At 34.1% G+C, this 23,839-nt stretch overlaps 6 protein-coding genes, 2 long non-coding RNA genes and 2 other non-coding genes across 14 annotated transcripts; 4 read left to right on the top strand and 6 right to left on the bottom strand.

Annotated features, from left to right (window-relative positions):
- Positions 1-2,735: 2,735 nt before the first annotated feature.
- LOC121122901 (periodic tryptophan protein 1 homolog) lies at positions 2,736-4,791 on the bottom strand. Of its 2 annotated transcripts, none has more exons than XM_040717990.2 (6): positions 4,460-4,791; positions 4,108-4,398; positions 3,759-4,041; positions 3,544-3,702; positions 3,051-3,487; positions 2,736-2,986 (listed from the first exon to the last, which is right to left on the bottom strand). In XM_040717990.2, exons 1-6 carry the CDS (start codon positions 4,644-4,646, stop codon positions 2,793-2,795), a joined length of 1,551 nt encoding a protein of 516 aa, XP_040573924.1. In that variant the 5' UTR covers positions 4,647-4,791; the 3' UTR covers positions 2,736-2,792. The 2 variants fall into 2 exon arrangements, with proteins under 2 accessions (XP_040573924.1, XP_040573917.1); XM_040717983.2 differs by having other exon boundaries at positions 4,108-4,401; positions 4,460-4,755.
- Positions 4,792-4,833: 42 nt separating this feature from the next.
- Positions 4,834-5,280, top strand: LOC139905892 (uncharacterized). Its single transcript, XR_011781006.1, has 2 exons — positions 4,834-4,966; positions 5,110-5,280. It is a non-coding gene; the product is annotated as an uncharacterized lncRNA (long non-coding RNA).
- A 1,400-nt stretch (positions 5,281-6,680) lies between these two features.
- On the bottom strand, positions 6,681-7,385 carry LOC139905896 (uncharacterized). The gene is made up of 2 exons (XR_011781021.1): positions 7,037-7,385; positions 6,681-6,984 (listed from the first exon to the last, which is right to left on the bottom strand). It is a non-coding gene; the product is annotated as an uncharacterized lncRNA (long non-coding RNA).
- A 13-nt stretch (positions 7,386-7,398) lies between these two features.
- On the top strand, positions 7,399-11,726 carry l(2)k05819 (transmembrane protein 94-like protein l(2)k05819). Of its 2 annotated transcripts, XM_071889773.1 has the most exons (4): positions 7,572-7,695; positions 7,752-9,251; positions 9,328-9,882; positions 9,966-11,726. In XM_071889773.1, exons 2-4 carry the CDS (start codon positions 7,812-7,814, stop codon positions 11,613-11,615), a joined length of 3,645 nt encoding a protein of 1,214 aa, XP_071745874.1. In that variant the 5' UTR covers positions 7,572-7,695; positions 7,752-7,811; the 3' UTR covers positions 11,616-11,726. The 2 variants fall into 2 exon arrangements, with proteins under 2 accessions (XP_040573860.1, XP_071745874.1); XM_040717926.2 differs by having other exon boundaries at positions 7,399-9,251.
- Positions 11,727-11,842: 116 nt separating this feature from the next.
- On the top strand, positions 11,843-14,481 carry LOC121122884 (sulfhydryl oxidase 2). Its single transcript, XM_040717964.2, has 3 exons — positions 11,843-12,444; positions 12,556-12,796; positions 12,854-14,481. Exons 1-3 carry the CDS (start codon positions 12,201-12,203, stop codon positions 14,196-14,198), a joined length of 1,830 nt encoding a protein of 609 aa, XP_040573898.1. The 5' UTR covers positions 11,843-12,200; the 3' UTR covers positions 14,199-14,481.
- Positions 14,482-14,628: 147 nt separating this feature from the next.
- Positions 14,629-19,281, bottom strand: LOC139905894 (uncharacterized). Of its 3 annotated transcripts, none has more exons than XM_071889792.1 (2): positions 19,143-19,281; positions 14,629-16,290 (listed from the first exon to the last, which is right to left on the bottom strand). In XM_071889792.1, the coding sequence occupies exon 2, from the start codon at positions 16,271-16,273 to the stop codon at positions 14,891-14,893; it is 1,383 nt and encodes a 460-aa protein (XP_071745893.1). In that variant the 5' UTR covers positions 16,274-16,290; positions 19,143-19,281; the 3' UTR covers positions 14,629-14,890. The 3 variants fall into 3 exon arrangements, with proteins under 3 accessions (XP_071745893.1, XP_071745895.1, XP_071745896.1); XM_071889794.1 differs by lacking the exon at positions 19,143-19,281 and adding an exon at positions 16,359-16,612; XM_071889795.1 differs by lacking the exon at positions 19,143-19,281 and adding an exon at positions 16,561-16,590.
- On the top strand, positions 16,721-19,593 carry LOC121122892 (methyl farnesoate epoxidase). The gene is made up of 9 exons (XM_040717972.2): positions 16,721-17,117; positions 17,174-17,341; positions 17,402-17,936; positions 18,013-18,250; positions 18,309-18,424; positions 18,477-18,550; positions 18,600-18,701; positions 18,971-19,055; positions 19,111-19,593. Exons 1-9 carry the CDS (start codon positions 17,006-17,008, stop codon positions 19,211-19,213), a joined length of 1,533 nt encoding a protein of 510 aa, XP_040573906.1. The 5' UTR covers positions 16,721-17,005; the 3' UTR covers positions 19,214-19,593.
- LOC121122863 (piwi-like protein Ago3) lies at positions 19,496-23,779 on the bottom strand. Its single transcript, XM_040717945.2, has 8 exons — positions 23,610-23,779; positions 22,929-23,469; positions 22,627-22,832; positions 21,765-22,044; positions 21,162-21,695; positions 20,323-20,799; positions 19,781-20,263; positions 19,496-19,712 (listed from the first exon to the last, which is right to left on the bottom strand). Exons 2-8 carry the CDS (start codon positions 23,463-23,465, stop codon positions 19,626-19,628), a joined length of 2,604 nt encoding a protein of 867 aa, XP_040573879.1. The 5' UTR covers positions 23,466-23,469; positions 23,610-23,779; the 3' UTR covers positions 19,496-19,625.
- On the bottom strand, positions 20,846-21,054 carry LOC121132122 (small nucleolar RNA U3). The gene has a single exon (XR_005869231.1). It is a non-coding gene; the product is annotated as a small nucleolar RNA U3 (small nucleolar RNA).
- LOC121132130 (U2 spliceosomal RNA) lies at positions 22,106-22,298 on the bottom strand. Its single transcript, XR_005869236.1, has one exon. It is a non-coding gene; the product is annotated as a U2 spliceosomal RNA (small nuclear RNA).
- Positions 23,780-23,839: the final 60 nt, after the last annotated feature.

Consider the following 23,839-nt stretch of genomic DNA (forward strand, 5'->3'; position numbering starts at 1 on the left):
GTTAAATTACATTAAGAACTTTGAGATGATTGACACAGTATCTTCCTTATAATAACTTTAAATGAAGCTTGATCGACCTCGTTTAACCAAAGAAATAAATGAAAGGTTAATGAAATGAATATTCTCCAATCTTACCTTTGTGAATGTAACTGTGGGATTTAGTATCAAAGTCTATATTCTATAAAGTATGTATACAAAAATGCAACGTATTATGATACAAGCATACTTCAATTCCTTATTGTGTTTTTGAAATTTATATTGAATGATTCAATTTTTATTGAAGATATTGATCATGTAAAAATATTTGTATATATATATGTAAATTTGTTTACATATGAAAGTGATGAAAATGGCAAATTCTTTTCAATCAAATTGATTTGGGTGGGCTTACTCGTCCAGCTGATATTATATTTTTAATTTGCACTTTTTATTGGAAATATTTTTGGAAATTAAAAAAATAAGTCAATTTTAAAAGATATCACTTCTTCAAAAAATGTAAAAAAAATATTATAAGACTTTTTATGAAAATGTCATAATGTAGTATTAATTGATCCGCAATATTTTTTTATGTATATTAAACAAAATTTATACCTAATAGTTTACCATTCTTCCGTTAAAATTTAATCTTTCAAAATTTTGCTATATAATATTGATTCAATACAGATTTTTTTAAATATCAGTTTGAATCATTCCAAAAAAATCACAGAAAATTATTTTTGTTGGTAGGGGGAGGAGGGGGGTATCTTAGAACTGATACAGTGAGCGAATCTTTTTAATGAACTGATTCAGGCAATTCAGTTCACTAAAAAGAGTCACAATTCCCGACACTACTTCAATCATTTCTCTTCCTTTTTTATTTCTTCCTTTAACTTAGATCTCTTATGAGTTATGACTCATAACTTATGAGTCATAACTTGTCCATATTAAACATATATTGGTATTGTTATTATTCTATAAATAAATTTTGGCTATTTCTTCATAGAAATAATATAATAACTACTCTTTTAATAAAATATTACGAAGCAATATTATAATATAGTATCAAATAAAATACTAAGTAGATTTTAATAATATGTAATGTATTTCAAAAATGTTGACGAAATTATAATCAATTATAATCCGGGAGTATATAAGAGATAAATTGCAGTTGGTATGATTGACTTATTTGGCTAACCTACCAGATGATTTCAGTCCTTTTTCGTTATACAATAAAGGTATCCACGTGCTACAACTCTACTTTCCGTTATTAAGATTAAGGCGCGACCGATTAATTTATACAGTATAGGCCATACTGTATAACTTATGACCTATAGGCTATAGCCTATACATTATTCAGTCACGCCTTAATATGTTATATAAGTTAAACAGTATTCCAACGCTTTTAGTAAAATATAACATTAATACAGTTTTTACATGCTAAGTAATATGCACAATGGAATATCGGTCTTAAGATTTATATATCTCAATCACTATCTTAATTTATATAATAGTCTAATAGATTTAAGACTTCTTTTAATTTTGTTTGGATAGATGTCTATATTATATATTTATCTTAAGGTGCTAAAACAGAGGCTCTGCAGGGGTAGGGTGAAGGGGCTGTAGTCCCTACTCCCAAATTAAGGCAATTTTGCTTTTTAATAGAATTTTTTTTTATCAGGAGGAAAATTTTAACGTGAAAACAGGGGGAAATTTGTTTTTTGAAAGTTTTATTTCTTTTAAATGAAGGTCGTTAGGACAAAAATGTAATATTTGAATTTTTTGGTTATATTTATAATTTTTTACGTTTTGGTTACCTTGAAACTCTCAAAATTTAATGGCCTCTTCCTATGACCATATATAATTTTTATACCCAGTTTGATCAAAATCAATCACTAACTTTTACAGTAATCCTGGTGATAAACAATGGGAGGCAAGAATGTAACCTCCATTGCGGAGGTTATAATAATAAATAAGAACCGCAATAGTAGAATAAGAAATTCTATCTTATTTTCCCGATGTCAATTCCAGAAAAAATACACGATTCTCCTATTTTTGATTATTCGTCCCATCACTACCCAATAATAAGACCGTGATTACAGCACTGTAATCATCACAGTCTAATAAGTTATAATTATTTGAAGTTTAGAGATTCTTTATTATGCCTCATGTAATGTAATCTTTTTTAGTCTATATAGTCAGGGTCGTTGCCACGGGTTGACCTTACTCAAACATCGATAGTGTAGCGCTGAGAATCAGGGGTGGCATTAAGGCACTGCAACCACTACGGCTGAACTGGGCCAGAACTTCCATTATGTCCCATGTTTGATGGAAAAAAATCAATATGATCTTAAAGAAAAAAATAAGATTTGAAATTCGAAAAATCAATGAAAAAAAGATAACCGTCCATCTTTGCTATAAGTCTGGTTACGCTAAAAAATCACTTTATTATCATTATTTCCATACAGATTGTAATTTGAGCCCCGTGTAATCTGTTTGTATAGGGCTCACTATAGTTAAGGTAGGCCCTACAGGAAATAACTGCAATAGTCCTCAACTCTTGAAGGAATTGGGAATAAGAAAGGTAATACAGCAACAGAAACAATAAAGTTGAATATCAAAATATATGGAAGGACCTCGTTCCTACGTTTTTCCAATGAAATTAAAATATGATCCAAATGCGACAGATTTAAAGATAAGTGAAGACTGATTGTCCTCTTTATCGTCAGTAACAGTTGTTGTAAAAATAAGATAGTGTATCATTTTAGCTATATAATATAATTATGTAATTTTTTTTTTTAAATAGAAATTTTTTATTATTCAGAAGATTTCTTCTTAAATTTCCCAATAGCGCCACCACTTTTAGGTACACTTGATTTAGACGAATCCTCCGTCACAGCCTCTGTTTCCATTTCTTCTTCCTTTACTTCAGCTTCGTTTGCAGTTTCAAAGCCCCAATCTGACATCCCAAGAGGATTAACTAATTTGCGTGAACCAAAATGCTGTAGTGCTAAAATGAAAGGTTATACTACTTAAGTTTTCAATCACTAATCAAATAAAACGGAACAACTTACTCGTGGAGGACTCTCTTATATCAAAAACTTTAAAATTATCCGAGTTTTTATCGCCACCAATGGCCATGAGAAAAGGAGCATCTGGACAATTATCTAAACAATGTAATTGCCCCAGCTTCATATTTCTTTCATGGATACAAGTTGGCTTGTTGTCAAGGATATCCCAAACTTTAAGGGTTTTATCCGAAGACACCGTTACTAGACAATCCGGACATTGTGTTGAAAGTGAAATCCCATTGATACAGTCAGAATGTGCGTGTAATGTCCAAATAGGAGCATCATCTTTACGAACATCTATCATTTGTATGTGTCCTGATTCAGTAGATGCGAATAGAGTGAATGGATTAAAGTGATTCCAGAGAACCTTCTCTACTTCACCCTCAACCTTCCATGCTTTGCAACTATCTTGAGCACGGCAATCAAAGATTCTAACGTATCTGAAATATCAATCATTGAGACTCTTCCTTCCAAATATATAATTCATAAAACCTACTGATCACAAGCGCCAGTAGCTAGAGACTGAGATTCAAAAGGATGCCACTGAAGACTTTGAACTTTTTCCATATGTGCCGAAATTTTGGAAGCAATTGTACCTTTATTTAAATCCCACAATAAAACAGTTTGATCCACAGATCCACTTGCTAAAATATGTCTAAATAAATATTTAATTAACATATTTTCTTTAGTGGAGAAATTTCTTCGACATACTCCACATGGTGATTCCATGATAGAGAGAGAACAGCATCTGAATGCCCTACTCTTTTTAATTTCTTCTTTTTGCTAGATTTATTACCCAAAGAATATGCTGCCTCTAAACAATCCACAATATCCAAATCCCACACATCAATAATAGGTGTCATATAACCTACAGCAACCAAATTTCCTTTAGTACTCTCTCCAGGCTCATAGCTGAGCCATTCCATTGTTAAGGGTAGTGACGGTAAAATTAAATCGTGATGAACATAGAGATCTCCCTCCTTATCGTTATAGACTTTAAAACGTAGGAGAATGCAAAACAAAAACATTGTTGTTTTGAACTTTTTAAATAAATAATTACCATAGACTTCAAGAGTAGCCGCTTCTCCTTCTACATGACCAGCAAGTATGAGATTATCCGTTGATTTAATTTCATAGTCTTCCGCATCACTGTCCTCATCATTGATTTCTTGATTCAAATATGGATCTTCCTTAGGATCTGCATGAAGTACTAGATCTCCAATGCCGAGAGTCGGATCCCCTTCTTTAGTATCCTCATCATCGTAATTATCCATATCATACTCTTTGGCAATATCATCAGAAATAGGATTCAGAGGAGCTTCAGGTGGGGGATTTTCCTCGGAGTCTTCGTCTTCTTATTATAATAATACTAATTTATGTAATAAGTTTATTTAGAAACATGATTTGTATACCTGAAGCATCAGCCTCTACTCCTTGGTCACTGAGTGCTTTTCTTGTATTGGAGATAATTTTTGCCAAATCTTCGGGGTCCAGTTTCACTTTTTCGGGAATACTTTTGGGAATTCCTCTTTTGACAAATTTTAGACATGGTATAAAGTTAATACTCTCCTTGGGAAGAATTCCTTCATCGTCGCTCATCTTAAATCTCCAAGTACGTTTGTATTTTTAGAGAAATCCAACGACCACTACACGTGCTTTTTAAGCGTAAATTATTTTGTACATTGATTGTTTATTTATTTTCATAATCATAATATTGAATAACGTAAACAGCTGAAAGTGAATTGACAATCGAATTTACATAGCTAGCTAGATAAAACGGTGTCAGGAAAAAATGACATTGGATCAGAAAAAATGGCAAGGGAAAACTTAAGTTTTAAACCAAGTAGTAAAACGATGACCCACGTGATCAAAAGCTCAAAAATGTATTGGTGCACAGAAACTTTTTTTGCTCGCTAGAGGTACTATTTAGATATTATTTGAAGACATAATTCGGAGTTATGAATCATATATATATAGTAATATTAGATAACATCATAAGTTATTATGTATGAGTAGTATTATGATGTTATCTAATATTACTATATATATATCTACTTTTTAGAAGATGCTCATTTGAAGTCCAGAAGATAGACTTAGCATAACTAGAGAAGATTTTTATAACATTCAGTTTTGTTAACCCAATAATTTGTTTATTCTAGTTCAAAGATTATGATGTTTAATATGAGTTATTTTTTCATATATAATTAATGTAAAATATACATTTGATATTAAACTATGGTGTCCAAGTCTAGTCTCGAGTCAAATTTCTCACCTCTGACAATAATGGAACATTGTATTTTAAATCATACATTTATTATTATAATAACAATCAATCATAAATGTATAATTGAAAACTCCGGCCGCTGCACTTTATTGGGAAATTCAAAAAAGAAACATCAAAGAATAAAATAATTTTTTCTTCCCCACAGCAATTTTAGAGTGAGGAAGATTGGTATGCTTCATTATCATTTATCAATTGTCACTCTCTTTATTACATCCTAACCTATGTAGGTAGTTCGGAAAATGACAGAATTTTGTCATATGAACAGCGACATCTTGGGAAAATGGTGTTAAAACGCTGCACCATTGTATCTCCTCAGTAGTATTGTATTTACTAATTTTCGAAATGGAACTCTGAATTTTGTACTATTTAACAATAAGTATTCATTTTTTAAAATCTAACAATTCATTAAATGGCAAAAACAACTGCTTAAAAGGTCACAACAACGGGGGTTGTAGCTTTGAATGGTTCGCAACTAGTTTGTCTGACACTAGTTGCTTCACTTAAAGACTTGGGTATGATCATTAGGTTTTCCAATATTACATAGTCAATAAATATTACTTTTTTATGACTTAAGGATTAGCTATGGTTGATAAACTCAAAGAAATGTTGTTCAGAAAACTCAAAGATATGTTGTTCAGAAAACTCAAAGATATGTTGTTCAGAAAACTCAAAGAAATGTTGTTCAGAAAACTCATAAAAGGCACAAATAACTGCTTAAATGCCCACAACAACGCGGTAGTTGCATTGGGTGTAGCATTATAATAAACAATTGTGTGTATCCTTCATGATAATAGTTTATTTATAAAGCATAAATAACGTGGAAAAAAATCTTGTTTGAGGCTCTTAATTAGGAGTAATATCGCCGGACATTACTACATAATTAGCTTTTGCTCTAAATTTTTACGATGGATGTGATTCTAACATTTTTTATGAGTATATTTATTGTCTAATTTTATAATTTTGACATTTACATTATTATTAATAATTATTTAGATGTCATCGGTAGATATATATCTATCCTGTGCACAATTGTATATAGTAACTTCCTCATGAATAAAAAGGGGTGAGGATCTTTTTGATTAAACTCAACGTCTGGCCTGTGTTTTGCAACCTAAAGTTATGACATATTTAATTGAATTCCGATGTAAGAACAAGAAAATATTATTTGGATTTCAATATTCTGTATTTATAATTTATTATTATTATTAGTTATATTATTCTTATTGTTTAATTTTGTATATTTAACATCAATGTATGATGGTTTATTTTTTAGTATGTAGATAAATTATATTTAATTTAAGCCTTCTTTTTTAAACTTTGAACTTCAAATATATTTCGAAATACGCTAATTTGTCGTTTCATTATTTATTATTCTCAGAATATGATTCATAATGAATTACAATTTCATGGAGTGTGACGTTTCAGAGACTCTTCCCCAATCTGCTTAATTAAACTGCCTATTTTTGTCGTAGTGTTATGCTGCCAGAATGACGTCAAACTGAATATATGAATACTCTGATATCCAAGAGCTCTTGGATATCAGAGAATATTCATCCAGCATGAATCATCATTTCATGGTTAATAGTAATAATACTAATAGAGCCTGTTTGATGTTCAAGAATGGTCACTAGGCGCTTTCTATCAAATCAAAACCTGTCAGGATTTCAAATTATTAACATTAAACGAGGAAGTATACTCAAATTACTCCGTGGCATCATTTTCTTTATATAAGCCTTGCATTGATCTTGGATTTTTCACATTTCATAATGTTTTCAGTCATAATTATCGTTTAAAGTCCTATGAGGTTTTGTCACGATATCAGTACCTCCCATCATCTGACAAGATGTGTTGGATGTTAAATATTGGAAATCGTACTTCTAAGTGTACTCATACTGTAGGAGTACATTTGGAAGTACCGTGTATTCTATAGACTATAGCAAGGAGCGCTCTAAAGCTCTCTTTACTAGCTGTTACTTTATATCGTATCTAAGATACGATATAAAGTGACAGATACGGTATCTTTCACATGTTCTGTAAAAAGTTATTATGTGACTGATGAATGATGATGCAATTGGAAGAAAATAAGGAGAAAAGTATGTAGCAGCTGCTACAGCTGAGGATTTAATACTAGTATTAATTATTAAATATATTAACCCAAATTAAATGACGTCAATATTTTCTATCAAATAAGTTCCTTATTGTGAGAGATTGATGCTTAAAATGGGGGAAGGGTTAATTAGAAGACGGCACATGAAAAAGTAGGAAGGAAGCTTTCCTTTCATTTCGTGTTTAGTTTCACACTATATAGATATATACTATATTAATATATTGTACTACTATAATATATTCATCTATTCAATATTGGTAATAATTAATATGTAGTAAGAGTATTGAGTCTATTCTACATACTGTGTTTGTAGATAGTATAAAATAATAAAACAAACCCGTATTATTGATGAGAGCAAGGGGTGCCTCTATCCATGAAGGATCAAGAGTCCTTCGACGAATCCCTTTACCTTGAGAGCTTGACGTCCTCTGAGGCTCTTAAACGTCTTCTCTTTGAAATAGAGGTTGCTCACCAGGAACATGTTCGAAGTCAAAGTCCTACTCTTTGGGAGCTCATCTACGAATCATTTTATCCGAAGTCCCTCTACCCCATTACAGCCATTGTATGGAACCTCATTTTATCTATCTTTCTCTACTCAGACGAACATTTCATTGGAGCTACATTCATTCTCTTCTCTGTGTTCTTCAATGTGACTCTTACTTTAAATGAGACTCGTCTGAAAAAGACAGAAATCCGCAGGAGACTCCTTTTTGTGGCGAGTCGACTACGATCCCTCAAAGAAAATGACTGGAATCCTCCCAACTATCCTCACCTTCATACTCCCATGGCTGCATCCATAGTCTTACAATGGACACTTCGAGATAGACATCAAGTAAATCTTCCTTGGCCCTTGCTTGTCAAAGGAGATGTCATTCTCATTAAGCCTGGACAAGCTGCTCCAGGAAAATCAAGGTCATGCAATGATTCACAATTTATTCTACAGCCCGGAGAAATTCTTCATATCAAAACAGAAAAGTCATCCAAAATTTTTAGCCCAACTCCTGAATTCAGAGCACCACTTCAACCACAGCCTTTTATTTTATTGGAAACACCTTATATGAAGGTTGTCCATCAATTCCTTGATGCAGATAAAACTTTTAAGAAGCCTCTCTCTTTACTTACAAAATATGCTCACTTTTATTTTGTCACCCTCACCCAACACGTTGTTATACCCCTCCTTTGGATTATACTTATCCTTGCATCACTTGTCAAACGATATACCTACAAGAATGAATCTATATTTGACATTACTCCTGTCATTATACCCGTCCTCTCCACAGTTTTTCCACTATCCTGGCTTCTTATTAATATGGCAGGTGTGGCTCGTGTCCTTGAAGTTTTCAATTCTTCTCGACATCTTCAACTCCACGATGATGATCCTTTCGAAGAGCCTGAGAATATTCAACCCTTAAGAACTACGTCTTCTTTTCCATCCCTCAAAAACTATTTTCTTTCTGCCTTAACTTCTTCCGGAGAATTTTTTACTCGACGAGAAAATATAGTTCATACTCTGGGTTCTGTCAATGCTTTGTGCTGTACAGACAAAAAAGGCATTCTATCTTGGCCCAACACATCTGCTGAAAAAGTATTCTTTCTCAGAAAAGATGAATCTAAAATAACCACTGAGATACTTAATGTTACTCACGATCACCAAAATCCGTTCAAAGTTGAATTTGATGATCCAAGCTGGGTCACTTTTCTCAACGATCTCAAACCCATTGGTCTAGGCATTCTTCTTAATACATGTAATCTAATTACTGAAGAAAAATACACCAACTTTTATAATCATCTCATATGTGAATCTTTTCAAAAGGTAGTATTGATTAAATTGATAAATTAATTATTTGTTTTGACTTAAAATTTAAAAAAACAAAAATATGTCTATGTAGGATGATTTACTACCCATTGCAACAAGAGGTTGCCTTTGTGAATTATCCCGTAAAATTGGTTTCCACCGATCAAAAACAGCTCAAGACTATCATTTAACATCTCAAATTCAAGTTTTTCGTCACGTCAAATTGGATTGTCATGATAAATTTGCTAAGAATCTAAGTCTTGCTCGACTCAAATTTCCCTTTCCACACATGGTCTCTGTACTCATTCAACAGCGAAGTACAGGGACCCGGCAATTGTTTTCTCAGGGAACATCAGATATAATTCTAGATTCATGTATTGACTTTTGGTCGGGTAAAGATTTAGAAGCCTTAACTGAGGATGCTCGAAAAAAAATATTGGATTTTTACCAAAGATCTAGTCTTTCTTCATATTGCACAGCCTTCTCTTACCGGCCTTTGACCTTCGGGATTCCTTGGGAAACAGTGAGAGAATACTTACAATTACCTACTCATAGCCTTCCATTTTATGTTCATTATTCGGATCCGGCGCAGCTCTGTGAGGACGAGGCTATTTATGATCATATTTCTTTGGGGAATGCTGACAAGTTTGTAAGTTTTATTGCATTTATACATACAAGCTATCAATTCACTTTATCTCCTTACTACTAATGATTAATTGCTATGATTTACAGATTTCGATTGAAGATGACAAAGAAAATGTGGTCAATAGCCAGGATGATGCTCTTAAATGCTTAGAAATTGAATGTAATCAAACTTTTCTGGGAATGGTTCAGCTTCAATATCAACCATTTGTTGATGTTGTTCAGCTCATTGACCTTCTTGAGAAGGCTTGTATCAGATTTGTTCATTTTAGCAAGGAAAATGAACTACGTTCTCGGGTTTTCAGTGAGAAAATGGGCCTTGAATCTGGATGGAATTGTCACATTTCCCTCAAGAGTCAAAACAAACTTGATACTGTGAATAAAATTGTTAGCTATCTTGGTCCAAAATATCCTCGTAAAAGAAAATCAGAATCAAGCATTAAAATGTTTCGTCAAACGATTTTGGGTTCTTCTATTCCTGAGGATTTATCCAGACCCTCTTGGTTTCTGGATTTCCCTCAATGGAAAGAGGGAGCACCCTCGGTGTCTGAAGATGAGCCACATCAGTTTCATCTGCATACTAGTCATAGTACTGATGCATATTCTGTTCATAGTGATTCTTCAAATCCATTTGACTATGACATGTCAAATAGAGCCAAGCTCCCCCAAGGAATAGAAAACATTCGTCCTCATCTAAAAAATATGGATGATGTTCCTCTCCTAGTCTCACTCTTTACGGATTGTACTCCAGCTACAACAACGGAAATGCTTGTTATAATGCAAGAATATGGAGAAGTTGTTTGTGTACTTGGATCATCTTCTAATCATACAAATGCGAGCATATTTCTCCAAGCCGATGGGAGTTTAGGAGTTGAGCCTTTGTATCCACAAATATGCCAATCAGTTCCTGTTTTTACTCCACCCAAGTCTGGTGGGATGGGACCAATTGAACTTGCAGGATTTCTCAACTCCATTGTATGCTCACTCTCTTTCAAACGTAAAGATGAAGTCTCTATCTTTCATTTACTACTTGAGAGTCGTCACTTTGTTCTTTCTTTTATAAATACGATGCAATTTTGGATATCCTCAATATTAGCCCTATCTTCTCTTCATCTCTTTGTATTCCTCCTCAATTTACCTTCTGTATTGAGTATAAATCAAAACATTTGGCTCAACTCTTTTTTTATACCAATACTAAGTCTGAGTTGCATGGGAGTTCCACCCGATGCGAGTATCATGAACATTTCGACTGGTAAAAATATTCTTTGCATTGATATCAAATATGGGCTTTGGTGCTACGGATTACGTTTCATACCCTCATTACTACTCATCACAATCATTCATGTTCTTGCATCATCTCATTTAGAAGGAAAGATGCATCTCTTTCAAGAATTGAACATGATAGGTCTTCAAGTCTACCTTGTCCTCATTTCTCATTCCTATCTCTTTCGATCCTATCAAACCTGGCAGAGATTTTATTGCAGAACATGGTGCATAATTACTTTTTTACTTCTATTTATTCAATTAATGGCACTTGTTGTCATATTCCTTGCTCAGGAGGGAGTTGGGAATCTAAATAATGTCCCAGCATATGTTTGGGGCTTATGTTTCTCCAGTCTCCCAATCGTTCTCCTTATTAATGAAATTGTCAAACGCCAAGAAATCAAAATTAATGTGAGATATCAGAAACTAGCGCGACTGGAATTTGGTACAAAATTGGGGATAAATTCACCCTTTTAATTTTAGTCACAGCAACATGATCGAACTTCCGCACAAAATATATTATATTATGTCATGCCAAACTATATATCGTATATATATTAAATCCTTCATACAAATAAGTCATAACTATATTTAGTAGTTTTATTTGACGTGTCTCAGTTGTGTACATGAGTATTGAAATGTTTCAAATGTATGCTTATATCAGATATTATAAGCACACAGGTACGATTACAATTATTAACGAAAAACAATAATAAATTGATGGACAATAAATATCATATATTATAATAAGTATAAGAAAAACCATTAATTAAAAGAAATGACTGATCAGAAAGAAGGAATATGATTTAAGTATTAAATTTCTCGGAAGAGCATTGATATATTATTTTATTTCAATATTAATATTTTAATACTCCTTTCTCTTACTGTTTTAGTTTGTTTTTACTAACATATTACATGAGTTACAAACTCTCTTAGCTTATTCCCTCTATAAAAGCTTCTCCTCTTCTTTTGGCCATCTCTCTGTTCTTCTTCCTTTTCCAAATAATACGCGAGATATATTTATTGGGCGTCCATTCCTCAGTCTGACTTTTCACTATCCGGATGTATATGTCAAATCTCGGAGGACCTACCCTCATCATTTTATTACAAGGATGTATTTTGCTCACAACTGGAGAGGAGGGTCTTTATGGTCCAAATGATAAGGTTGTACTTTTAGACAGTACTAACTTTGTATCCAAGGTCCACGGCTCTAAAACTGCATGGATGATTGAATTTTACTCCAGTTGGTGTGGACATTGTATCAATTTTGCACCTACTTTCAAGAATTTCAGTGCTAAAGTCCATGGTACTATTATATTTTATTACATATTGGATATCGATTCCTTCGTTCCTAAATAATTTATTTTATATTATTATTGAATCATCATTTTAAATTAATTAATCAATCAATCAATAGACTGGAGCAATGTCATACAAATCGGAGTATTGGATTGCGCGGATGATAAAAATACTAACACATGTCGTAATTATGAAGTGAATGGATATCCAACGTTGAAATTCTTTCCTCCCAACTCTCTTAATACATCCAAAGGAATCGAACGAGCGTCTTATCAGAAAACCATTCGAAGTTTGATGAAAGATACTGCAAGCTTTGCGGCGTCTCAAAAGGAACTAAGCTCCATATTTCGTAGCGTTGAGTAAGGAAAATGTGTGTATGTATATTTTTACGATATCTATATGTAAACTCATTCCAGATTCGGTCATGAAACCTCTGTTTTCGAGAGCAATCCTAATGCAAAAGTTGCAATTTTTTTAAACCCCTCTAAGCACGGGATGGCGCTCTTTTTAAGTATTCACAAAAGTCTTAATCAGCTTGGTATTCCTCTATTTTTATCTTCGTCGGATACATCGATTTTGGCCTCCGTTTTAAAGAAGGGGGAGTCTAAGCTTAGTTCCTTGGAAATAAAAGGAAACGATGTTTTACAAGACGTTGAAATTGTCATGAAAAAAGTTCAAACTCTGAATTTGAAGAATGAAGAGAAAGGAAAATCTCCACAAATTACCACCCAGATGAATGACGATGATGTAAAACGACGAAGATATACAGTGTATATGTCGGATTTAGAAAATGCTTTATTGTACTCTCTAAAGCATGAAGTTGCGACTCACTCAATCATTAGTGGAGTAAAATTAAGTGTCCTTCAGGAATATATTGACATATTATCAAAATATTATCCTGGTAGAAAAGTTGCTCAACACTTTATTAAAGAACTCCAAGCCTGGATAGCTGGTCTTAGTGATGTAAAAGGATCAGATCTGGAAAATCATATTATTGTATTATCTAAACAATTGGGGGCTTTTAGTGATACACCAAAGGATTGGCAAGGTTGCAAAGGTTCTTCAAAGAGATATGGAGGATATCCTTGCTCTCTTTGGACATTATTCCATGCACTATCAGTGAATCACGCAGGTGTCACTTCAGATAAAAAATCCACTAAATTGGATGTACTAAAGTCTATGCGTGGCTACATTAAGGAATTTTTTGGTTGTCGCGAGTGTGCTCGTAATTTTGAACTGGAATGGCTCAGCGACGATCCATCCAAGATGGTATCAAATGTAGATGACGCCATAATATGGTTGTGGAAAACTCATAATAAAGTCAATATTAGATTAAGTGGGGATCTGAGCGATGATCCCAGTTTCCATAAGTTCAAGTTTCCAGATCGTATACACTGTAGTAAATGCTATGCCGATAATGGTAGTAAAACCGGTGATAATTTAACACAAGAATTTAATATGACACATGTCCTTGAGTTCCTTAAGACTTTATATGGTGGAGACATAGACTTTAAGGGCTTGTCCAAGGAACTTTATGTGGATAAAGTGTTCTCTGGATCACCCGGCTCATTTATTCATTCCAAAAATGGAGAACTTTATGATAGAACCTCCACTAAGGGTTGGTTTTCTGCTGTAGATATGATTCTTCTAGTGCTATTTTACTTTGCTACAATTGCTTTAATTTTCTTAGGCTTTAAAAAGATATTTTTCAAGAGGAAATGCAAAATATTTAGTGGGACTTACATTTCCAATAAAGTTTAAGCTCAATACATCATGTACATATGTTATTATTTGAACAGACTGCCACCAATCTGATATTTTACTTAAATTCATAATATATATATTTTTAAATATATAATTTAATACTTTCAGCATGTTGAATTTTAGATATATTTTATAACAGTTTTTAAAGGCTCCGTGGACGTCGTTACCAATGAACTCCTCTTGTAACTTATGATTTATGTAAAAACAAAGTATAAAAAGACTGTGATATATTGATATTTCTAATATCTTAAAAGAGAAATAAAGGCTTTACATATGTGAATTTAATATTTTTTTTCCAACACAAATACGCTGTGAAGAGCTTGGACGTTTGACACTTGATAAGAAAACAAATAATTTACGAATTTTGGTGAATTTAACTTTAAACACCTGTGTTAGTATTTAGAATTTGATAAAACTCACTTTAAAATACGTTTTATAATATCTATATTATCATAACTTTCAGATACATCATCACAGGAAATGAATTGGCACAAACAATTGGAAATGTTTTTAGTACATAAATAGAAGTAATAAAATAGTTTAAACTTTTGTTATGAGAAAACACATATGAAAAAATGAACATTATGATGGTTGCACAGAGTTAAAAGGTAATGTGACCAAGCTTTTAATGACTAAATGCATAATGGACATATGTAAAAAAAAAAAAATATTTGTGCTTTTTCACGAGGTTAAATAGACTTTTTAATAGGATCGAGTAGCGCTACTAAGAATCGAATACGAGAATTACTTAATGGAATATAGTAACTCTCGACAGGTCCACTTTCCTCATCATCGCAATAAGAATCATCTACATCTTTGGTCTCCGTGGATGATGATTTCAATAGTTCAATATCTGAACAACGTGTTCGTTTCATATGCATCAGAATAGCTCTAAGGATTCCATGTGGTACAAACTTATAAAAGTCTCCAAGAAAATCTTGAAATGAGTAATTGATTCTTTTACGAGTGTTGACTTCCAGGAGCTCAGAGGTGAGAGTAAAGGCCTGGCAATAATTCTGAAGCATGAGCGTGAGATAATGTGCCCTCACGATTGGGCTAGGAAGCGTAAAAAAACAAGTTGCAATCTCACGAATGACATCTCCAAAATGTATTCGACGACAAGTGTTTACTGCGGCACAAATAGGTACTGTTGAGGTGGGTGAATTAGGAGTATCATTATTCTCTTCGTCAAGGAGATTTAGAGAATTATCATATCGAAATAAAACATCAGAAGGCACAGGTGCTCCTAAGCAGAGTCCACAACATGGAGAACTCATATCCTTTGATACATCACAGTTTAAGATATCGGAAGAATTCCTTCGAAGCTCTGAAAACAACTTGACCCTTCGAGATATGTCTGAAACTATGTTTTTCCTACCGGCATAATTGAGAATTTCCACATATTTATCAAAAATTAGGTTTAAATCCTCAGAGCATATCCTTTGAGGACGATGCAAATAGGGATGGGATTCTAATAGGGAATCATCTCCAAAAGATGTTCCCCAAGCAAATCCAACTGCATGAAATTGAGCCAATGTCCCCAAAAACAACTTAAATTGAGATAAATTCAAACCAGCAATAACTTCAACGGCCTTGATTCTCATACATGATTTAGTTTTCGTCAGATCTTCTAGCACAAGGGCGATTTTTGTATCCACCCAAGAGGAAGAAGAGTTCCTACTACTCTCATGCAGAATCATCTCTGGAATATTAAGTAAGTACCGAACACGAACGTTGCTCCGGCAATTCAAGTATTTATAGACATCAGTCAAGAGTTGGGTATAAATATTTACTTCGAGGGAGAGATCATCCTCCTGTGAGGTTTTAATTATCCAATTTGCCTTCTTGAGTTTGTTGTTCCCGTTTTTGAAACAAATGCATACCCTATGGATTTGAATAGGGAGACAACTATGAAATGATCCACCTTGGATTTTTTCGATAGTAAATCCATTGAATGATGTAACTCCACAATTTTGCCTCTTTTGATACTGAGTCACGATTTTCCTAAGCCAGGAGGAGTCCTCCAAGAGGTCTTTTTTATGAAATTGCGTTCCACTACGGGCATTTCCCATATTTTAGTACATCATATCTGAAAAATAAAAAAGATAACATTAAATATTATAACATGAATATTAATTAGGTCAAAATATCCCTAACAATTATTGTATATTTATATTATAGAAAGAGCCTCAATTTTTAGTTTTTCTAAAAGATGAAGAAAATTATTCGCAAAATAATTAATGTTTTAATAATAGGATATTATTTTTAGGGTGTACTAAATAAGCAGTTGTAACTCTTCAATAATATATCTTCAGTAAATTGTTTTATATATATATGACTATCATTGAGCAATAATCACTTCAGCTCACGATTCGACGACACAACTAAAATAGTAGTATTTGAGGTGCTATTATTAATTTTATTCTTTTTTGGCACGCCTCAAAATGACTGAACAAATAATAATAATTAGATTGCATGAATTATATTGTAATCTATCTATGGCGTTCTTATTATTTAATAGTAGAACAACATCATCGAAGAATCATAAAAAGCTCATCTCATAATTATTTGAGATATTATGTATTTTCAATACATTAAAAGATAAAAACTTCATAGAGAGTTGTAATAATACAGAATGTAAGAAATAAAATAATACTGCTGAAGGAACGAAAAAATGAATTGATAAATGTGTTTACGTAACTTTTCCTTATCTGAGGACATACGCTCATGCAATGTGAAGTATGAAGGTATACCACTGACACAATATCTACCTAAGGAACAGACAGAGCTTAATCTTCGTTGATATGAGTATCCTAGTAAGCATATTAGCAATTGGAATCCTTCTCCTCTGTACTTATAAATCTTATCGAGCCATACGTATTAACTTAATGGGCCCATGGTCAAATGCACCTCCAGGTAAGGTGCCTCCCAACTAATAACACTGATATTTTAGTATCATGATAAAAATGCAGGACCTTCCACATATCCCTTCTTGGGAGCCATTCCTTCCTTGGTAAAGGACTTCTGGGGATCTGATCGTGCTCTAAAATCTCCAATTGACTTCTTTGATAAACTACATGACATATATGGAGAGGATTTTCGATTACACAACGGAATTGAAGATACCATTATTTTATCAAGTACATTGAGTGTCTTCATTGACAATGAGCTAATAGTTTCAATTAATTAAATTGCTGTAGGTCTCAATGGTATACGAGAGTTCTCGAATCATCCAAATGCATCCTTCCGGCCATTTAATAAGGTTTTAATGGACATTTATTCTGACGGAAAGGATCTAGGTATGGGTTTAGGAACAGGGGGAGAGAGATGGAAGTTTCTTCGTCGTTTTTCGTCTAGTGCATTTAAGAGCTTAAGTGGAGGAGCTTCAGGTTTGAATCAAAATTTCGATTTGGAAGTGAGTGAAATAGTGGCTGATCTAAGAGGAAAAGCAAAGTCGCCAGACCCTATTATTAGGAATGTTAATATATATTTTGATATTCCGATCTTGAACATAATTTGGTGGCTTGTAGCAGGGAGAAGATACAAATATGGGGATCCTGCCATACAGAAGCAATTTGACTATTTGAAGGTACTACTTGAGGAACCTTTCATTGCCCCTCTCACAATCATCCCTTTCGCTCTATACATCCCCCCGCTCAGGAAAATATATAACAGAATTAGAAATGCAATGAATAGTTTCAGAATCCTTTTGAGCAAAATTGTTGAGGAGCGTAGGTATGCATATGGGACTCTCCCTCCTTAGAGTGACTTAGAGGATTAATGATCATTAATGAATATCTCTTCAACCTAGGAAAGATAATTTCACGGATGAAAAAAGAGGATTCATTGACTTGTTCCTAAAGGCTCAGCTTGACGACAAAGATAACCCTTATTTAAGTAATGAGGATCTTATCATGTGCTGTCAAGACTTTTTCTTAGCTGGAGCCGAAACATCAAGCAAGACACTGTGCACCTTTATTCTATATATGGTACTTTACCCCAATATTCAAGAAAATGCAGCATCAGAAATTCGAGATGCAATCCAAAAGGTAATTAACCTTAGAATAACTTTAATTTTTTTGACATCTAGATTATACAATATTTTAGGACACTCAGATAAAATCAAAAGATAGGCATCTGTTACCCTACACGGATGCAGTTCTGATGGAGGTTCGACGCTATGCCACACCGTTCCCAATTACACCATTCAGATGCTCAAATAAGTAATATATTGTAATGTATGAACGTTAAGTGCATCCCATTACCTAATTTTAGAGATATCAGAGTGAATGGATTCGACATCCCAGCCAATGTACCAGTACAAGTCAATCTCAACGGAGTACTGCGAAGTATGAGTAGACTATATTGAGATCCCTTAATTATATACTCTTACATTAGGCAAATATTGCTGGAAAGCGCCTGATATATTTAATCCAAGTCGATTCCTAAATGAAAAAGGAGCAGTGGAAATACCCAATGCGTTCATGCCTTTCGGATTTGGTAATAAAGTACAGCCATACCACGTTTGGTCCGGATCTGATCAATTCGCTTTAGTACAGTTTGTAGTCATTACAAGGATATTACTCTTTTAATAGATATAACTATGATTCACTTTTTACATGTAAAACTAACAAAATGTTAGTTTGTTCCTCTGACAGTCTCTACGTAATCAATAATAATTAATAATTCAGACCATTCGGATTATTGCTATGCAAAGAGTTGTTTGTACATGACATAACCATAATCTATTCTTATTATTATTATTTTAGGGAGGAGACGATGTATTGGGGAGGATATTGGGAATATAAGTAATTTTTTGATAGTGAGCAATTTACTACATAATTTTAAATTCAGGTAAGAACATTAGAGACATGAATATTAAGATACCTAAAGAGATATTTCCCTTTAGTGCGTCATTCTCGAAGAATAAAAACCACTTACCATCAAATGATCGATTTGGAGGCATTATCCAAGGCTATGAGCCCTTTGACGTTAAGATCGAGCTACGATGAGTGATCCACAGATCCATTTATTGTTCACTTACTATTGTGATTAAAAAAAACATTTATACGCAGTAGTCATTAATAAATAAATAACAAATTTGATGAAAAATTAATAATATGGAACTAAAAAGTACATGTGATGTACTTTGTACATTCTAAGAAATGATTTGGTTGGACAGAGAAGAGAAGAGAGAGAAGCCTAGAAACAAGAGATAGCTACTATTGATATATGTATAATTCAGTATAGGGAAGAAAAAGAAAGTCGAAAATTATTCGTAATCCTAACAATGATTAAGTTATTACATATTGTTTATTCTAAAATAAGTTCAACTGTACTTCTAACAATCTAAATTTCTAATTCAAACAAATAAACGGTTATCTACAACAAATACAACTAGATAAATAACAAAAGAAACAACCATTACAAGTAAAATAACTTATCGTTCAAAGAGGAACTTGGTTCTTTTTGGAGATTTTCTCCAACCATAGCCGCAAGTTTGTGGGCATACTAATAGAGATGGGAGGAAGAACATAATAGTTTACCATTATTGAAAAATAACAATTAAGAATGATTACCTGACAGGGTGCAGGGACCCGTATGGTACCGGGCCAGTTATAGTACATATGAGTAAGCCTATAGGATAATCCTTGAAGAAAGTCTGGAGACGTATTTCTCCCTTCCTTAATGACAATGTAGTGGGAAGGGGTTGCTGAGCCCTCGTTTACTCTTTGTGAAACTATGAAAAAATCGTAGATTTTTTTATGTGTGATAACCGTGTCCACTACGGTTCCTCCAGGAGGATTGGACAAATTCATATCCTCTCCTCCTTTAATGATATGATAAAACTTGGCATTAATACGTTTTTGAACTACGATAAACGTAAATGAGGGGAGCGAAGAGGAGTAGCAGTCAGTGAGTGAAGAAGTTAATTGCTCCATTTCATATTTTGCGGACACCTCCAGTTGAGAGTTTCCTAAGCCATCTCGAAAAATAACAATATAATCCGGTAAGACCCCATTGATTCCTTTATAACGCACGAGACACTCTGAGAAGGCCCTCTGAAATCAAAAAGAAGATGTGAGTAAAACACAGCAATAGGCAATATGTTTACTTCTACCTTCAGAGACTTTATGAGTTCTTCTCCAGGATTCTGAACAGTGGACTTAGAGAACCATCGACTCAAAGCCGGATTCATTGAGGCTACTAACCCGGCAACTGACTCAAGTCTTCTGTTAGGATCGTGGAATACATCCACACCAACCACCATGAGGTTATCTTTGGGTACATCAGCTCCCCACAATTCACCACCTAATTTACAATTGATTTGAAGGGCTATTTTCTGTACGACGGATATCATTCTACGCTCTTGGCTGATTGTCTTCGACAAAATAACTTGCGATGCTACGGGACGCTCCAGATAACAAAACTTTTTCACGGCTGAGTACCTATCTGCCCTCAAATTAGGAAATATAGTAACAATTAACTGAATATCCGGTGATATCAATTCTCTCATGGCACGGACATATGAATCACTTCGATCATCAGTTAATTCTTTGAAAGTTGGACATGATATACTTATACCCAAACGAGGTCCCTATCATAATATCAAAATTACCTAACGGTTTAAAACATGTTAAAATACCACTCAGAAAGAGTCTGACTCGTTAATTACCCCACTTAAGGGAAATTAAGCAATCATCAAAAATATTGCAGATATAAATCTACAATATCACCTTTCATGCTCTGAGTCAGCCTCTACACCTCATCATCATGGCTGTAAAGACTTTCGATTTCTAAATGAGAAAACGATCAAACATACTACAGAAATGATCCTGTGAAGTATGATCTTAATAGAGAATGATTTTCTCAACGTTTTTATTTAAAAACCGCTTCACATCTCCTTTAAAATATTAAAAATATATTGGGGCGCCATCTAGCACCAAATAATAATATTACCTGTTTCTCAAAATATTGGAAGAAACCTCTTGCAACATCTTTAAGCTTATAAGGGAAAATTAAAACCCAATTATTGACTTGAATAGGAGTCAATACATGCCGAGAAGTAATGGCTTTGGTCCAATCCGTCGATGGCCCGACTTTTTCCTTGTGGCGTTGACCAAAATATAGAGTATCTGATGGTAAATGTCTTCCATTCATTTTAAGAGGATTTTTGGCCATCTTCATCCCCCAAATTTGCAGATGAGATTCAGCTTCTTCATTCGAGAGGACAGATTTTATAAATTTGATCAAAGACTCATGCCTTTGCTGAGGTGAGAGACGCGTATGACTCGATACATCCTTCATAAGACGAAAGTCCGATCGCATATCATCACTTAAACCCGTGAGAAAACATAGCTCTGGGATTAGCGCAATTAGCTCTGGACTTCCTTGTTTAACCCATCGCGCCTTAGGACGATTATATAAAAGGGGCTGCTTATGGTCCAAAATTTCGAGTCCATAGCGTTGCTTGTAATATTCAACAAATGAAACCTTGAAACAAAAAAATTAATATTTTGTCTTAATAAGTAATTAAAAGCGAGGAAATATTAATTATTATACCTCGACACCATGACCATCCTTAAATGTGGATTTGGGATTCTTGTCAAAGTCTATTTCGTCAATTCTATACGTCTTACAATTATAGCGTGTTAGAACCACAGATCCAACAAGCGACTTAATTGACTCATTCTTGAAATCCCCACGCCTCCTCATGCTTATATCCTTAAATACATCCAATACAGTTTCGGTTCGTAAAACTCTATGACTCACATCACATTGAAGAACTAATCCGCCATCAAGCTCATTGACGGAAGTTATATACCCTGGCCAAACTTCTAATCTACATTAACACAAGTTATCACGTTAAAATATAACTGGTAGGTTTTATCAATGCATTTTTGGGGAAGTGGGCCACTCCTGGAGGTACTGCAATACCAGGCCGACCCGTGACAGAGCCAACGCAAGCATCGGAACATCCATCCCCTGACAGAAATAAGATTAATATCGAAGAGGACACATGGTCCTCGTATCAGATATTAAGCTGATAAGAACAGATACTACACTTTGATCTTAGCCAAAAGGCCGAGAAGCGATACTGAAAGGGCATAAAAGCAAAGTATTTATAATACAAAACTTTCGGAGCACCTTCGATCGGAATTTTGAAGAAGATGATCTATCTATGAATTTGCAAAACTGATAAAGTCAACAATGGCCATGACGAGTAAATTAAAAGAGATGGGAATTAATGTTACTATCATACTACTAAATTTATAATTTTTCATTTTGATAATAGTATTGTTTTAATGACAAAAACACGTTTTAAACGCTTATAGTGCCATCTAACGAAGATAATAGTCAACATATTAGATACAAAAATGGGGGGGGGAATTGAAAAAATTGGGAGAAAAAAGGGATATCTCACTTGTACTGAGGAATGACTCCTTTGTTTTCAGGTGAGTAGTAATTACGATTCACTTGGCACATCTTGAGGGTTGACATGATTCTACGGAAAATAAGGTTAAAGAGAGAAATACATTCATAGTCAGTATATTCAATTTGCTTCTTGTATGAGATGATTATATTAATGGTTTGTTTAGTCAAATTGCATTGAGACTGGAGCTCCGTGGTCTAAAAAAGGAAAAAATTAAGATCAATGGGGATAATTAGCACCCTCCCCCATGTGTGTGTGGGGAGGGGGGTTACTATTAAGTAAATAATACTAACATTTTGGGGTAACTTTTGGGGTAGAAGGAGTTTATTCCCGTCAAACGTCCGAGTTTTCCCTAAAAATTCGTTGTGTTGATTCAAAAGTTTGAATCTATGTGTTCTGGAGTCAACAGAAGGGGAAAAAGAGACCAAGTAATAATGGATCCCCTTCTCTTCCATGATTTTGAGCCTCACGTAATTGACTTCTAGTGGGAAAACGTCTCCACATGACCCATACTTTTTAGGAGGCAAAATGATTTCAGGGGCATCTTGCCCACCCAATGCATGCACTTCTGGAGCACTTCGAAGAGCAGAGACTCCTTGAAGCACTGAGGGTCTAATCATCGTCGCAGGGGATTCCTCTTTGGAAATCTTTGCCAGAGACAATTTTAATCCTCGGCCTCGTCCCTTGGAGCCACCAGAGCTCGAAGAGGGGCTTTCACGACCCAGACTTAGTGCACCTAGAATCAAACTCCCATCCCCACTCTCTTGACTATCACTAGCACTCTTAAGAGCTCGAATAATGCTTTGTCCACGTCCTCGACCCGCACTCATCTTTCTTAATTATTTAAAAAAAACACTGAATAACAAAGGATATTTCTTTCTACAAAAATATATAATCGGTCAAGGTACTTGACCCTTAACGAACCCAACTGCTTTTCCTACTAAATTATTAATAAGTAAATAAATAATTATCACACGAGTCACACGCAGCCCTTCACGTTTGCTTTACATTCTATGAAACCGGTTGATTCCACAAAAGATTAGGCGCAACAGAAAATCCAATATCAACTGAATTAGTCCAATCCCAACTTGGTTCCTACCAGACTCATCCCTATAGTATTTGTGCAGTATATAGGGAAGACTGAGGGAAATGACTACAGGCCCATTTTATCCTACATAAAAAACACTACAGCCACATGAATTTA

This window comes from Lepeophtheirus salmonis, chromosome 1 (assembly GCF_016086655.4).
Source record: "Lepeophtheirus salmonis chromosome 1, UVic_Lsal_1.4, whole genome shotgun sequence".
NCBI lineage: Eukaryota > Metazoa > Arthropoda > Copepoda > Siphonostomatoida > Caligidae > Lepeophtheirus > Lepeophtheirus salmonis.